The sequence below is a fragment of the Colias croceus genome, chromosome 29 (genome assembly GCF_905220415.1).
Source record: "Colias croceus chromosome 29, ilColCroc2.1".
NCBI lineage: Eukaryota > Metazoa > Arthropoda > Insecta > Lepidoptera > Pieridae > Colias > Colias croceus.
In genome coordinates, this window is record NC_059565.1 from 97,645 (window position 1) to 115,691 (window position 18,047).

Consider the following 18,047-nt stretch of genomic DNA (forward strand, 5'->3'; position numbering starts at 1 on the left):
TTATAATTTATCTATTGATAATTATATTTTCTGTCATTTAAAAATTGTGTGTATAAAATAAATATATTTCTCATTTTCATTTTCATCTATGAAGTAACGGTTAAATTAAGGACAGTTGATGTTATGTAAATATATTTTATAATGACCTGTGACTGTGAGCGTGTTGGGGATGCTTTACTATGACTCGAATAAAAGATAAATCAAATATAAACTCAATTTATTTCACGGGCACATAGACTTTGTCACCGAACACAATTCTTACGCGCTGACTCAACACTACATACAATATAAAGATGCGCTGATGCCGAAACACATTTATTCCTTTGACACCATCATTTTATTTTATATTTACTGCACTGCAAACAAAGATTTATTATTATCTCTTTGCCTGTATATTGCATTTTTTACTATAATTTTTCTTTGCTTATTGTCCCTTGCCCTATCTACTTTCGTAATATCACATTTACTGAAAAAAAATGAGCATTATTATTATCTATTTATTGGCCTTTATATTGCATACATAAAGATAATTTTTCCCCATGCCCCATCATATATTCTGCACACAAAGATTATAACTAATCTCTTTGCTCCTTGAACCATATCCGATTTACTGCATATCATAAACTATCTCTCTATCAGAATTTTTTCTATATTATTATTTTTATCTGAACCATGCCCCTTGCCCCACTGACCTGCGCATGTTCATGCCTCCACTCGTTATCGGTAGTATCGGACGAGTCGTCGAACTGCGACTTCCACAGCGACACTAGTGTTAGCGCCCCGCCTCGTGTCACCTGTAGAATTCAACTTAAAATAAATAAATATTCCGGGACAATTTTCACACTCGGAACTGGTATATTGTCTGTACGATTAGGTACTTAATCGTACACACACCACGATCCATTCTAAATTTAATCTGAATAAGAACGAGCCGTAAAAGCTCTTTGTCGCGTCAAGGAAACATACCTACAAACGAACACTTGAAAAACGTCTGCTTCTATCGCAGTCAGGTAAAAACTGTCTGTCCAAGATCGGAACAGAACCAATCATATCGCTTCATTTAGTTTGAAACTCGAAGCGATACTATTGGTTATTTACAAACACATTCCTCACACTTGATTGGTGGAAAAGCACCCTAAACAATAAAAAAGCTGACCTGTTGCAAAGCGGAGACATTATCGTCGTCCATAACCGCGAACTGTGTGTAGCTCTGCTCCCCGCGAGCACCGCGACCGCGACGGGCACCTGTAACGTGTAAGTGTAAAGGTAAAGTTAAAGTGTAACATGTAAGTATAAACGTAAAGTTAAAGTGTAACGTGTAAGTGTAAACGTAAAGTTAAAGTGTAACGTGTAAGTGTAAAGTTAAAGTGCACCACGTGTTGTGTTAAAGGTGTAATGTTAAAGTGTTTGGGGTAAAGTTAAAGTGCTAGAAGTAAAGCTAGTGCTAACACCGTAATTTTAACTGTGTAAATTGAAAGTGTTAGTGGTCAACTTAAAGTGTAAGGGTAATGTTAAGGTGATTTAGTGAAGGTAAAGTGATAAATATTAAATGTTAAAGATAAAAATGAATATTATTCAACATTTATAACAATATAAATTAACACGTTCCATTCGAGTTTATGAGGAGAATTTGAATCAATACTAATACTGCATAAGTGAGATAAATTAATTAAGATAATTACAAACTTATATCGTTTTCCATATCTCCATATTATATCTTCTCAATAATTTTCGTCTTTGATAAACAACAGGGTAAACCAAAAAAAAAAGAAAACAATATTATTTATACCATTAAATAAAAAGTGACTTACCACGTTTGAAGTGTGTATCGGAGTGTACACTGTCCACATCGGCAACTATACGAGGACTGCTAGATTCGCCTGCAATCACAAATAAATAATAATAAATAATAAACATTTCAAGTCTTTTTTTTTTCACAAACCGCACGATCTGATCCCATACTAAACTCTCGCTTGTGTTATGGCAACCAAATGGCTATACATGTATAATTTTAAATAATTACTTATATAGATAATAATGAACACCCAGACAGAGCAAACATCAAATTTTTGCATACAAATATTTGCCCTGGGTGGCAATCGAACCCAACAATCGGTCAGTCAATATATCAATTATAAGTTTTTATCGATTTAACCGTTTCTTCGTTTTCATTTAAGATTATATTTTTATTGGTTACTAACTAACCCGACAGACGTTGTTCTGTCTTCGCGCAAGTAGTTAAGTGGCGAAATTTAATAAAAATTATCGAAATCGGTCCAGTCGTTCATGCGTGATACTGTGGGAAACAGGGTCAAGAGAAATTGATTGATTTATATCATATATGGAGATTACGTTTTAATTTTAATTTTCATAATGAGAAAAAAATTAAATTGACAATTATTTCTAACGATATTATTTTTGGTAATCGTAAATACCAAAAAGCTTATAAATTAAACAATATACACACCAGCCGGCGAAGCTTGTAGTTCTTGCACACAAGTGGGCGGCGCTGTGACCACGCGGAGACGTGCCAACGTCGGACCGCCTGTACAGTCAAAGTCTAAGTTACACTTTCACTTTACACGTTGAAATTGTACAGGTAAAGTGATAAAATTAAAGTGAAAACATGTTATTTACATTTTGAGTATATTTTAATTTATTTGAATGCTTATAGAAACTTATAGAAAGAGGGAGGAAAATTTTAAAGATATCTAATAATATGTATTAGAAAATTTGTAGAATTATTGTTTTAAAGTTGAAAATTTATTTTTAGCATAAAGTTGTAAGACAGTTTTTCCATGCCTATGTCTTATTCTGGGTCTTCAGCTACCTACATACAAAATTTAAGTGTGATGATATACAGGGTGTAATCGTTAAGTGTGCACAAGAGATTATTCCGTAAATATTGCAGATATCAAAAAACATTAAACTGATATCGATAGTACTTAACCTAATGAGTAAAATGGCCAGAATATTTTTTTAAAAATAAAACGAGAAATATCCAAAAATGTTACATTAAACGCTCCCATACAATTTCATTTCCCATGCATTTTGTATTCATAGCAGATTTTCGAAGTGACGTCCTCATTGTGTAGTACAATGAGGCGCTCTATTTACAGTTTCTAAATGAACTTCCCTTCAAATTTGCGTAATAATTAAAGCAGAAAATCAAAAAAAGAAAGAAAAAGCTAAAATCTTTCATATTAAATGTACATGGGATATTCATAGTAAAGTCATAGTAAAGAAGACCATGTAGAGAAGCAGCAGTAGATGCCTATACTGGAGATAAATTGAAACCGGAAATAATATCTCCCTATAATCGCACTAAAAATGAAGTGGATCTGGTTGATAAAAGTGTTCACTGTATCGTTTCTCTCGTATATTGTTCACGTCCAGAAATTTAGGAAGATGGCTTGTAACCGTGTTCTATTATCTGATCTGCCTCAGTGCCTTCAATGCGCTATGAACTTTGAATCTATTCAACGTCGTGATTTCATGCGATGCAAATGCCATGCAAGTACCATTCAAGTGCCCTGGAGAATGCATGGAAATGCCCGGAACATGCCTGGAAAATGTGTGGAAAAGCCCGGGAAATCCCCGGAAATGCGTGAAAATTTCCGGAAAATGCGTGGAAAATGACTGGAAAATCCCTGGAAAATCCGCGAAAAATTTCAGGGAAATGCCTGGAAAATATCCGGAAAATCCCCGGAAAATGCGTGAAAATTTCCGGAAAAAGCGTGGAAAATGTCTGGAAAATCCCCAGAAAATTCCTGGAAAATGCGTGGAAAATCCCAGGGAAATGTCCGGAAAATCCCTGGAAAATATCCGGAAAATGCGTGAATGTCCGGAAAAGCGTGGAAAATGTCTGGGAAATGCCTGAAAATATCCGGAAAATTCCCGGAAAATATGCGGAACACGCCTGGAAAATATCCGGAAAATGCGTGAAAATTTCCCCGGAAAATATCAGAGAAATGCCTGAAAAATATCCGGAAAATCCCCGGAAAATGCGTGGAAAATCCCTGGAAAATGCGTGGAAAATCCCAGGGAAATGTCCGGAAAATCCCTGGAAAATGCATGGTAAATGTCCGGAAAATGCCTGGAAAATATCCGGAAAATGCGTGAAAATGTCTGGGAAATGCCTGGAAAATATCCGGAAAATTCCCGGAAAATGCGTGGAAAATCCCAGGGAAATGTCCGGAAAATGCGTAAAAATGTCTGGGAAATATCCGGAAAATTCCCGGAAAATGTCTGGGAAATGCCTGGAAAAACCGCGGAAAATCCCTGGAAAATATCCGGAAAATGCGAGAAAATGTCCGGGAAAAGCGTGGAAAATGCGTGGAAATGTCCGGAAAATTCCGGGAAAATATCCGGAAAATGCGTGAAAATGCCTGGAAAATATCCGGAAAATTCCCGGAAAATATCCGGAAAATGCGTGAGAATGCCTGGAAAATGCCAGGGAAATGTCAGGAAAATCCCTGGAAAATCCCAGGGAAATGTCCGGAAAATCCCTGGAAAATATCCGAAAAATGCGTGAAAAAGTCTGGGAAATATCCGGAAAATGCCTGGAAAATATCCGGAAAATCCCTGGAAAATGCCTGGAAAATATCCGGAAAATTCCCGGAAAATATCCGGAAAATGCGAGAAAATGTCCGGAAAAAGCGTGGAAATGTCCGGAAAATGCCGGGAAAATATCCGGAAAATGCGTGAAAATGTCTGGGAAATGCCTGGAAAATATCCGGAAAATTCCCGGAAAATGCGTGAGAATGCCTGGAAAATGCCAGGGAAATGTCCGGAAAATCCCTGGAAAATCCCAGGGAAATGTCCGGAAAATCCCTGGAAAATATCCGGAAATTGCGTGAAAATGTCTGGGAAATATCCGGAAAATGCCTGGAAAAACCGCGGAAAATATCAGGGAAATGCCTGGAAAATATCCGGAAAATCCCCGGAAAATGCGTGAAAATTTCCGGAAAAGGCGTGGAAAATGTCTGGGAAAAGACCGGAAAATGTCTGGGAAATGCCTGGAAAATGCCCGGAAAATGCCTGGAAAATGCTTGAGAAATACCTGGGAAATGTCAGGAAAATGTCTGGGAAATTGTATAGAGCCGGCGACATGCATTCAGCGGCAAGGCGGTCTGAAACCCTGCGGCATAAGCCGTTGGCATGTGTAGATGAAAGAAAAAGAAAGCTAAAATCTTTCATATTAAATGTATATGGGATATTCATATTTCATACTAAATATATGGGAGGGTTGAAAGATAATTTTTTTGATATTTCTCGATTTATTTTTAAAAATTTATTACGGTTTATATCAGTTTAAAGTTTTTTGTTATCTGTAATACTTACGGAAAAATCGCCTGTGCACACATAACGATTACACCCTGTATAGCCATCCTCGATAAATGGGCTATCCAACACTGAAATAATGTTTCAAATCGGACCAGTAGTTCTTGAAATAAGCGCGTTCAAACAAACAAACTTTTCAGCTTTATTATATCAGCAAAATTGTAATATTGACATGATTTAAAAGAGCAACTATGGAGTTTCTTGCCGGTTCTTCTCCATAGATATTAGATACTGCTTCAATGTTAAAAATATGCAATGACAATTCGAAAGTGCTTCTAAAAGAAGTCTAATTGAATAAATAAAAGTTTCAGTTTGAGTATAAATTTGTTTTTTTATTATGTTTTTAAAGTGAAACTTTTATTACATCGTCTCAAACTTTTTGCTCTGTGTAGCGCATGTCGCGTGATGGTCGAAACGTACGATAATTATCGTACAAATACGATTATTTTGTGCCTAAGTTTCACTTTTACCGTGGTTTCATAAAACCACACAACATTTTTATTAATTATTTATTTATTACCTATATTGAATATTAACATTAAGTAAATCTTTTTATAAGTAATTAGATATATAAATAAGGTGTCGCTGAAAATCAGCTCTGCAGTGAAAGTCTATGCTTTCACTGTAAAATGCTGAGCGGCATTCCTTTTAGCTAGTAGGTTTTATTAATTAGATTGTAAGTACATAGACTGTTAATTTTTAATGTACCTGGCCTGCTTGCTAATAAAGATTTTATGAATATAAATAAGTACTGATAAACAAAGATCTCACCAGCGTTAGGTCTCGGCTTGCAGGGCGGCACGCTCTGTCGTTCCGGTCTCGTTGCCGTGTTGCTGCCCAACGCCGAGGTACTCGTTTCCTGTTAACATACATACAAACAAACATTATTTATTTATTTAATACTATCGGTTCACCCCGGCTTCGCCCGTGGTACATTGCTATTTTAATTTAGTTCGAGCTTGTATAATTTTAGAGAAAGATATTTTTAAACCTTTACATGTTTTACAAGATTTTTATTCCTGTAGCGCCACCTATTGATTTGAAAGAAAAAATAAATAAAAATTGCTGTTACAATATTTATTATAAAATTTGGGTAGAATAATAAATAAAAATTGAAAATACAATTATTACTTTAAAATCTTTACTAGTTTAGGAAATAATGATTCAATATACACTAATTTATTTACAATGCGGGTAGTTCTAGAAATAAATATTCGATATAAGTATAGTATTTATTTTAAAATGTGAGTAGTTGGAAAAAATAACAATAAAATTACCTTAGCATGTCTATCAGGCGATGGCGCGGGTGTAGTCCTCTGTTCCGGCTCTTTCTCTTTCTCCTGCTTCTCTGTTGTTGTCGATTGCTGTGGAAATATATTGTTTTAAAGATAAAAAAATTGTTATTTTAATATGTTCTTCGATTATTTTCTGTTCATTAATAATAATAAAAATTTTATCGATGTTATTTAAGAAAATTTTGTATATTATGTTTCTGTATTTATAAATATTTTTTTCGATAAATCCTTATAATTTTGAACGATATTTATAAATTTAACGACATAACATATTTAATAGCGCTGAAAAAGATTCGAATAGATTATTTTTACAGATCTGTTCGTTAATTTTTTTTTTATTGACATCCATACTAATATTATAAATGCGATAGTAACTCTGTCTGTCTGTTACTCAATCACGCCTTATCCACTGAACCAATTTGCATGAAATTTGGTATAGAGATATTTTGATAACCGAGAAACGACATAGGCTTCTTTTTACTCCGGGACATAGGATAGGTTTTATCGCGGAAATCCCACGGGAACGGGAACTATGCGGGTTTTTCTTGACTGCGCGGGCAATGCCGCGGGCGTAGAGCTAGTTAATTATAAATAAACTAAGAGAAAGATTGTATTTTTAAAAGGTCTAATATTTCTTTTGATCTAAAGCGATACATGAAAATGTCTCCTTAGTGTCTGTAAGATTAGGGATTCTTATTAACCCATTGAGCCCTAAGCGGCCCGATCGGACCACGACACAATAGATTTTCTATTGTGTTTGTGATTCCGGGGGCTGAGTTATTACAATGGGTGAACAAATAGCAAACAAACAAACACACAAACTCACATAGCCGTTGACCTGCGCGTGCCTGCGCTCGGCGAGCACGTGGCTGTGCGTCTCCGTCGCCGCTACCGTCTCCGCCTCCAGCCGGCGACGGGCTTGCTGTTGTAAATAAATAATGGAAATATATTATATATTTCGTGAATGCATCTATAATATGTGAATATACAAAAAATTAGGTACAAAAAATATGTATGTAAAATTTCATGAAAAATCGGTTCAGCACTTTTTGCGTGAGGGTATGACAAAAGTATTCATCCGATGTTGTTTCGCTCTCATTTTTTCTATATAAAAAACGTAGATTCTGTTTTTAAAGTGAACTTCCTTAGGCGCGTTGAAAGTAAATTCGCAAGTAACGTCTATTCGTAAATAAAGTCATGTTAACGACAATACGTTATCTTTGAATATCCAAAGAAGTTTCACTTCTGACACGTGTGCTCGACACACACGCTCTTTTTTACTAGTATATAAATAGTATTGTATATGCACACATTACATGTCAGATAAAATCAGTCAATAAGGATTTTGACCGACGCCCTCAGTCAATAACCTTATTGACTAACTTTACCGGTCAATAAGGTTATTGACTGGTTCAGGGTGTTGACTGTAAAATATATAAATATAACTCACAACTTCAGGCACGTCGGGCTGTGCGGGCTCGGGCGCCGGTTGCAGCGCCACACGCGTGCGGGACGCCGGCAAACTCTGCGCACAGAATGACAGTTATTATTAAACTACGAGCTAAATAATTATTACTTAACAGGACTTCAAGTCTGACTGTAAATAAGGTGGGCTTTAGTGAAACACACGTAGCGCTTTAGCGTTTATATTTTTGTATGAATTAGTATCACTGGATTAATACGCTTTCTTTCTTTCTGGAGAATTTTTATGCCATGTTTCGACTTTCGTCGTGTTACATGTTTCGATATTATAGCGTGTGGTTACGTCTATTAATATGTTTCAGAGTGTCGTGAAGTGTTTTGTGTGTTGTAACGTATTATAGCGACTGTTACGTTATGAAGAGCCGTTTGGTGAAGAATTTCGACATGTTGTTTATGCGTTTGTTGTGTGTGTGTGTGTGTGTGTGCGTGCGGGTGTGTGCGACCCACCGGCGCGTCCTTCTCCCAGTCGTACGGGTCGGCGTCCCGCACGCCGCGCCGCCGGCAGCAGCGCTCGAGCAGCGCGCCGAGCAGCGCGTAGTCCGGCGCGTCCGCGTACTCCAGCGCCTGCACGTGCTCGAGGAACTGACGCAGCTCGGACGGCAGGTGCTTCAGGAGCAAGCGGTGGTCGTACTTCTCCTTCATGAGCCCGACCTGCCCGCGCAATTACCGTTACGTATTACCAAAAGTGTACGGGATTGACCCGCGACAAAATAGATGTGATATAGCTGATAGAAAGAATGCGACACGCTATTATAACATAATAACAACGACAATTTTAACCCGGCAAGCGTAAGGTTGGGTGTGATACACCCAGACTTACAAATATCCGACAACCGACTCGTTCGAATTTTGACATGAAGTGACAAACACTTGCATTCAATAATAAACATATGTTCGAATTGTTAAATTTTTTTATTCAAATTCAAATTACAATTATTTACAAGAATGTAGTTACAAAAAAGGTGTTATTACAATGTTAAGGCACTAATACGATCTACCCACTATCTGGGTCTACACACTAATTCTTCGCGTCACAATAGTTAAACGTCACTAATTCTTCCTTGTCACAAACTCCGCAATGTATTGTATTCATAAATAAATATCAGTCATAACTTTTTGAACTAATTCTTTAAATTAATTAGTTCACAAAGAAGTTAATATCACACTACTACCATAATTAACATAAACTAAAATAGTTCAGTGACCAAGCAAACAATGTTTTGACACTTTTCAAAATAATCCGGCTCAAAGGACCATTTAACAAATTCCTTCTCTGGCTTAAATTGATCAGACAATTTGTTCTTATGCAACATACTACGATCATTAATTAATATATAGATCATTTAGGTAGGCAAATCGTTAAAATAATTGTTTTTTTTAATTTATACTAATATTATAAAGCTGAAGAGTTTGTTTGTTTGAACGCGCTAATCTCGGGAACTACTGGTCCGATTTGAAAAATTCAACGTCAACACGCTACGACAAACAGGAGTGAAGCCACGGGGGTGAAACCGCGTGGAGCAGCTAGTCATATATGTAAAATGAAATGAAGCTCTTTCCCAGGTACTTCATTGCATTTTGAATAACCCGCGCATTGTCGTAGACATTTAATTTTAAATTATTTAATCTGTGGTGACAGCTCTGCTCGTTATGGTTCATTCCTTAGACATTAGACTCTCTGGTTTTGTAAAGTGAATAAGCAACGTGGTTATAATTTATAAAGAAATATTTCTGAGCAAACATTATTTGAAACAATAGCTTTTAATGTTGTTTCTCTTGTTAGTTGTTACAGGTTAGTAATTAAGTATAACTTGTATTTAGTAATTAATTGTAAAATAATTGTGATTTGTGAAAATAAAAATAAATCTCTTGTTACAGAGCAACAACTTGGTTTTTTGTTTCTATAAATCACCTATTACATATATATTATATTTTATAAACGCAACAATTGAAAATATACATATACAATACAACGCGAAAGTGACTCAATTTTTCTTATAAAAGAAAACTTCGAACGAAAACGTGGATTCTGTAAAAATGGTCCTTCGAGCCGGATTCCGATGGAATAGGAGTTAATAAGCATTCGAATATTTTATTCTTCCACAAAAATCATAAAATAAATTGGATTTCTTATATGCAATAACCACATACATATTTTATAGTGTCCTAAGGCAAGTGAACACATTTATAGCAAACAATACCAAATAGTCAGAACTAGACTATGAGGGATAAACTTTTTTTTTTAAGTTTTACAATATTACAAACTTGTTGCAAATATTCAATATCTATATATAAAAATTTTGAGCAAACAAAAATTATCTCCTAACCTGTTCCTTATCCTTGATCTTCCTCCACGGCAGCTGTCCGTTCACAAACTCGACGAGCATGTAGAACAGCGACCACAGATCGTCATGTCTTCCCATTTCCTTGTTTTTGTGGGCATTTATTGACGCGTAGCGGACTGTGCCTGGAATTATTGAAGATGAATTTACATTTTACCGTTTTAAATTATTTGAACGCTGTGAATTAAATTATCTTTTTCATTTTTTTTTTCTCTTTCGTCATTTCGTTGCAATTTATTAAAGTTTGCAATTTTTTAGGGATATGACAGATGTGTTTATTTTCTTCTCTCTCGACAGTTATGTCAATGAAGACAATTTTTTAAATATTTGTGTACTTATTATTTTATTCATCATATTCTTGTATTGTTTGTTTTGAACACACAAAAATTAAATATTTGCACGTTGACATTTCAAATGATAGTTTATGTGTGTGCAATTGCACGTGTAGATGTAAATGTGCGTATATTATGTGTGTGTCTGCGAGTCGCTGCATGCACGTGTGAGTGTGTTTAGCATGATGTCTGCATGTATTTTCACGTGTGTATATGCACATGATGTTCGTCAGTCTGTCTGCACGCACCTCTGAACCCGGCGGCAGCTCTTGGCGGGCGCACGGCCCCCGTGCTGGTGGTGTACTGGCGCGCGAGACCGAAGTCCAGCATGTACACGCGCCGGCAGTTCGACGGGTGACGGCCGATGCTGAAGTTGCTCTACGAATGGAAGATTCTAATAAAGAATTTCGAATTTCGAACAAAGAATGTTGAATTTCGAATATCGAATTTCGAATGTCAAATTCCGAACTAAGAATTTCCAATGTCGAATTTCGAATGTTGAACTTTCAAATAAAGATTTTACAATGTTAAATTTCGAATGTCAAATTTCAAATATAGAGCTTCTATAATCACAATCTTTGAATGCCAAATTTCGAATGTCAAATGTTAAACGTCGAGTAAATAGTTTATAATGTCCAATTCAAACATTTATTTATTCAATTCTCTAACTGCATCTATTTTACATGTTTATGACCTACATGCACCTAAAAAGACTTTTTGTATAAAATATAAATATCCTCCTTGGTTGACGTACAATATAAAATTGATGATGAGACGCCGTGATGAGGCACAAGCTACTTTTCGACAATCCAAGCAGCCTTGTCATAAAGCTTTTTACACTGACTTAAAAAAATATGTAAGCTCCGCTATTTTTCGTGAAAAAACAGTATATTATGACACTTTTGTTAATGCAAATATTAAAAATCCACAAGTATTATGGAAACACATAAAGGCTCAGGTTAATGTTAAACAAAAGTCAGACTTTATCCTCCCACCGCATCTCAGCGACCCAAACAAATTAAATGTCCATTTTCTTGACATACCTGGACACAATCATGTACTTACACAAACACTTGCGCACTATCAACTCCACCGACATAGTAACGCTACGTTTGATCTAAAACCGGTATCTCAAGATTCTATAGTAAAGGTTTTACAAGAGTTAAAATCACAAGCTATCGGCGTCGATGACATATCACTAGATATGTACCAACTAACATCCACGATGACATTAACGGTGCTGACTGATATCGTTAACAGTTCCATATCATCTAGTACCTTTCCGGAATTATGGCAGCATGCAATTGTTAAACCTTTACCCAAAAAAGAGAACCCGTTAGTTTATAAAGACCTCCGTCCGATTAGCATTTTGCCCTGTATGTCCAAGGTGCTTGAGAAAGTTGTTCATAAACAATTGATGGCATATCTTGAAGACAATAACATACTGCCTGATTTGCAATCGGGTTTTCGTAAGCACCGAAGTACTGCCACAGCACTGACTGACGTGTTGGACAATATTTTGAACGCGCATGACGGCGGCAGGGGGACGTTGTTGGTATTGTTAGATTATTCACGTGCTTTCGATACTATCAACGTTCCGTTGCTCTTGTCTAAGCTTTCTTTTTATGGTTTCAGTTCGCAAACGGTAGCATGGTTCAACAGCTATCTTAGTGGTAAACGGTGCCAAACAGTAGCGGTGAATAAAGAGGATGGGTCTGTTTCTTTTTCAGAATGTACAGCCGTAACGAGGGGTGTACCGCAGGGGTCTATACTTGGGCCGTTATTATTTATCCTATACAGTGCCGATATTTTTAGCTGTATACATCACTGTCAGTATCATGCTTATGCTGACGATATACAATTGTACATCTCTTTCGATCCTTCAGAGACATTAGCGTCCACCGCAAAATTGAACAGCGATCTAGATCGTATATCAACCTGGTCTCGTGAGAACTCACTGGCACTTAATAAGGAAAAAACGAAATACATGATTTTAGGTACTCCTAATATTGTCCGTAGGATTGAGTGCGAGAATCCGATCGTCACCGTCGAAAATAGTTCAATAGAACGCGTCAACGAGGCTCGAAATTTAGGAGTAGTTTTTGATGAAAATCTTCGGTTCGAAAAGCACGTAAATACAACCATTGCAAATTGTTTTTATCGCCTCAAGCTGCTGTATCGTATTCGGCAACACCTGAACGTCGATGTACGAATCCGACTATGTGAGAGTTTGGTACTCTCTAAGTTTAACTATGCTGACGTCATGTACGGGCCCAGGTTACTATGCCGTAGTAAGAACGCGATACAGCGCGTTCAGAATGCTTGTGCGCGTTTCTGTTGGGACGTTCCCCCACGGTCCCATATTACTCCGTACCTGTTAAAGGCTGGATGCTTAAAAATGGAAAGTCGTAGGCGGTTACACCTCGCGTCTCTACTTTTTGGAGTTGTAATGACAAAGGCGCCAAAATATCTCTATGACAAGCTAGCATGGATGGGAGAGGGCAGCGTTTATACTACCCGTTCCTCATTTTGCAAATTAGCTATGCCAAGGAATGTCACAGCTGCTTTCAGGGGAAGTTTTAAATACTCCGCAACTAAGTGTTGGAACAATCTTCCACCACCAATATTAAACTCCAGCTCATTGAACTCTTTCAAACAAAAATATAAAAAATATCTATTGCAGGAGTTTAATTTCCAACCTTAGTTGTGTGATGGGTTTAACTTTCATTAGGTTCCAAAATATTTTATATTGTGTAGGTATATTATCTATCTGTCTATCACTATATTATGTATTTGTTATTATGACTTAAATTTAAACATTTATCTATTTATATGTCATGTTAAATTTATCTTAACTGTGTATTTTCTCCTTTTGCCCTATTTAATTCATATTATTTTATAATATTATATTTATGAACGTACTGCCGCTCTAATCGCCAAAAGACGGGCCACTGAAAATCAGTGTTGCAACTACGTTGCAATTTATGCTGAGTGGCTACCGTTTTTGGCTCCACTTCTTATATTAGCTTCATATTGTATTTTAATTTTATGTACTGTGTTTGAATTATATTGTCATTGTACTGTATTCTAATTGTATTGTGTGTTAATTGTGTTACTTCAACTGTGTGGAGTCAAATAAATTATCTTTTTTTTTTATCTTATCAATTAGATTTCTTCTTGGTGCTCCTAACAATATAGTTTTACCATTAACCAGTTTACCAGTTAAATTTAGAATAACAAATTTGGAATGTCGAACTTCAAATAAAGCATTTCTAAAGTCGAATGAAGAATTTTGTACGTTAAATTTCGAATGACGATATCACAATATTTGGTGTTTTATAAATAAGATTTTACTTAAACATAAATTGATTTTTTATTTAAATTACACGTTATACTTACTGGTTTTATATCTCGATGCAGGAATCCCACCGAATGTATTGAATCTATTGCTTTTAAAATTTGAATACCCAATCTGAAACAAAAGCAAAAATGTTATCTTCTTTATTATCTGTGTACTCGGGAAGAATTTCATGTATGTGGTTTCACGTGCAAGTCTGATTACACCTTTACAGATGTTTGCGAGAGCGTTCGTGTAAAATAATAAATATATATATAATAAATAAATATTTCAGGACAATTTTCACACACGGCACGATCTGATCCCATACTAAGCTTTCGCTTGTGTTATGGTAACCAGATGGCTGATAAACATACATATGTATATAATTTTAAATAAATACTTATATAGATAATTTAATAAAAAGTGTGCGCGTTTGTTTCAATCTATCAATGACGTCACGTGAGTGGCGTGTGCGTGTTCAATATATTTTATTTATTTTTATTAAATTTGCATGCCTCACTTTACGCATGTTTTTGTGGCTGTCTATATCTCTGTGTGGTTGTGTGCATATGTTTCTGAGCGTCTCTGGCTGCATTGTGTGTACGTGAGCGTGTGCGTACCTGCAAGTGGGTCATGCATGTGCGTGCGTATGTAAAGAAAGAAAGAAAAAAAGCTTTATTGCCAACAAAAACTTAGACTATCTTAACTTAAAAAGTAAACACATATTTGCAATTGGCAATCGGAACAGACTCAGCCATGTGGGCTAACACCCGAACAGCGCTGATTTTCAGTCTGCCCGCGTATGTGTGTGTTTGCACGTATTTGTGCGTATGGTGCGTTTTGCGTGCATGCGTGCATGCGTGCGTGCGTATGTACATACATGTGTGTGTAAGTTTGAATATATATTTATATGTGTGTGTGTCTGTGTGTGTGTCTCACCGCAGCGTGGTGGAGAGCGAGAAGGCGCCGCGCGGCTGTGCGCGCCGCAGCTCGGCGAGGTTGCGGCCCTGCAGCTGCATCACCACGTAGTTGAACCGCGCGTTACGACCGCACCCTATGAAACGGCACACGTGCTCCTTGCCTATAGACGGACGAAGGAATTAATTAATAAAATCACAATTTCAATTATGGAAGGGCGGAAAGAAAGTAAAACTGCAAGAAAAGTGTAAAAAGTGCAGTTACAATCAAATCAACCACAAATCGCTCAAAAACAAACTCATAATCATCATCAGTCAATTTTGTTCCCAATACAGCTAAAAGGTCTTCAACGACACGTTAGACCACAATTTCACATTTTTACCCAGTGACATACGACGTCGAACTTATCTTCATAATTTCCCCAATCAAAGCATCACAAACTAGGAAAATTTTAAATAAATCGAAAAATGACATCAAATCTTGCACGTCCAAAACCCTCAACCGTTCAAATTCAAATTACATTTATTTGCAAGAGTGCAGTTACAAAATGTGTAGGTGTTTTATAATGCTAATACAGTCTACCTGGGTATGCAAAATATATTTAAACAGAAATAAATTAAATTAAACTAATTGTTCGTGTCACAAATTCTTAGACGTCACCACACTAATTCTTCTTTGTCTCAGATTCCGCAATGTAAGAAAATCTTGAATGTCATAAAATTGTATCTCCATATCACCACACACTGCCAACCACTACAACTACCACTCACCCTGCAGCTTTTTCAGCACGGCCACCTCCATCTTCAGCACCTGCTTCGCTTGCCGCGCAGATTCCACCTTCAGCGCGACCTGTTCCTGCGTCACCAAGTCTAGTCCCTCGTATATCTCGCCGAAACCACCGCCGCCTATCTTCTTTATTACCTACAAATTGAAATGAATAAATTACTTACCTCTGAAGCATGCCCGAACGTGTAATTTTCTTTAATTTATGTATGTAACTTTAAGTAGAATACATAAGTTGGAAATTCATATGTATAAAACTTAAATTTAATTATTTGGTCAATTAGACGACTATCGTAGAACCGATAATTAACAGCACAGATTTTTACGAACAAGAATGGTAAGAAATGAATCTTTAGATATTACATTTGTACCGATATTAGCAAAAGTATTAGAAAATGTGCAACTAGCACTTGTATTTTATTTTTTTGACAAGTCTAAAGCATTTGACTGTGTACCACTATTGAATAAATTAGAAAAATATGAAATGAAAGACATTGTGGATTGATTTCAATCGTATATTCAAATCATTTAATGTTTTAACAATGTGCTACAATCATTAGAGGGAACGGATTTCAAAAACTAAGCACATCGATCTGTCTATATTATCAACAATTTCGGTGTACCTCAGGGCAATATACTGGGGCCACTATTGTTTTTAACTTATAATTATGAAATAATTATTTTAAATCATAATAACACAATCTTATTTGCTAACAACATCTCTATTGGTACAAAAATACAGTTTTTTTCTTCTAAATCATTGAGTTCCATCTCTGAAAATTGTTTTGAAAAATATGATGATGCAGTTTTTGCTTAAACAAAAAATCGTTAAAAATTCACTCCATATGTAACTGTTACCTATCCACCTATATAATATAGTCTGCACGTACCTTCCACCGCTCCTTGACCACGTGGCCGGGCTGCAGCAGGTCCTCCGTCGCCATGGTGATGTGGTGCGCGCGCCGCGACGTGTCGCAGCGGGACGCCTCCTTCGAGCGGTTGCCGAAGTTCGGGAGCGTGCGAGACCTGTGCACGCAGATACAGGTCAACTTACAGATACAGGTCAACTTACAGATACAGGTATAGGTACAGATTTTTTATTGTCGATAGGGAAGCGCTTGGCCACAATCTCGCCTGAATATGTTAAGCTGAGATGTGGTCTAAGATGGTACGCGCTTCCCTAGAAGGTACCTGATCACTCTACGCTTGAATAATATATTGATATATGTACAGATATATAAAGATGATAAAGATGTCGATGAAAACATTTAAATTATTTTATGAGAAATTTATTTTTTTTAAACCATATGTTTCTATACAGATTATACATTTAGACACAGATTTAGGAACACAGATAAAGGAGCATATCGAAAATATGGGTATAGAGACAGATGCAGATAAAAACATTTACATAAACGAACGTATCTAAAATATAGGTATAGATGCAAATTCAGACAAAGACGTTGATGTAAACATTTACATAAATAATAGATACAAATTTAGTAGATTTGTAGAAGTACACAAAGAAACCGCGCGGCACAGCTAGTAATTTAATAAGGTTTAATTTACACCAAGCGACTCGACCACAACAAGATATAAGAAATCAATCTGCAAAGTATAGAGTTACATCAAGGCTAAGTGACCGCTGTTACCTTTGATTTTAATTACAATAACGTAATATGCATTATAAATAAACAGAATGACAGGTAGATCTTTGTAGATAATAAAAAGGAATATGGACTTTATTGTAAATAATATAATCTATTAACGTGTCTTTCTACTTTTCAAGACTACAATTTTTTCCATGTCGTTCAAAATGTTTGATTTCCTCTTTTTCTAAAGTTTATTCTAGGATTAAAATAATAAAAAGATTCATTAATAAAATGTTTAGTGTCTCTGATCGTTAACCCAGAGAAAATATGTATAATCTATCTGTGGTACTGGAAAAAGATTTTGCTCTATAATATGAGTATTTACATGTTATGTCAAACACTCATTATAATATTATTATGTCTACAATTATATAAACAAACAATTTACATGTTTATCAGCTTTACAGAACCTGGGCCTTTAGACAAACGTACGTAACGCCATGGAATAGAAACTGCTAACGCTAATTATTGACATAAGCTCATGACATTTTGGTAATGGTTCGGTCACACTACCAAAGACGACGACGACCACGACCAAAATTCCAATCTTGCCGAAATTT

At 36.1% G+C, this 18,047-nt stretch overlaps 1 protein-coding gene across 1 annotated transcript in view; it reads right to left on the minus strand.

Moving 5' to 3' along the window:
• Positions 1–18,047, minus strand: part of LOC123704249 (tau-tubulin kinase homolog Asator) — a gene marked incomplete at its 3' end in the record, with an annotated part of 57,907 nt that overhangs the window by 10,682 nt on the left and 29,178 nt on the right. Inside the window, exons 6-20 of the mRNA XM_045652557.1 lie at positions 16,726–16,861; positions 15,823–15,973; positions 15,074–15,215; positions 14,194–14,266; positions 11,043–11,172; positions 10,448–10,587; positions 8,568–8,771; positions 8,089–8,163; positions 7,465–7,560; positions 6,621–6,707; positions 6,115–6,202; positions 2,468–2,545; positions 1,812–1,880; positions 1,157–1,245; positions 693–794 (exon numbers count right to left, since the gene is read on the minus strand). Coding sequence (XP_045508513.1) covers positions 693–794; positions 1,157–1,245; positions 1,812–1,880; positions 2,468–2,545; positions 6,115–6,202; positions 6,621–6,707; positions 7,465–7,560; positions 8,089–8,163; positions 8,568–8,771; positions 10,448–10,587; positions 11,043–11,172; positions 14,194–14,266; positions 15,074–15,215; positions 15,823–15,973; positions 16,726–16,861 — 1,660 coding nt within the window. The remainder of the gene's footprint in view (positions 1–692; positions 795–1,156; positions 1,246–1,811; positions 1,881–2,467; positions 2,546–6,114; positions 6,203–6,620; positions 6,708–7,464; positions 7,561–8,088; positions 8,164–8,567; positions 8,772–10,447; positions 10,588–11,042; positions 11,173–14,193; positions 14,267–15,073; positions 15,216–15,822; positions 15,974–16,725; positions 16,862–18,047) is intronic.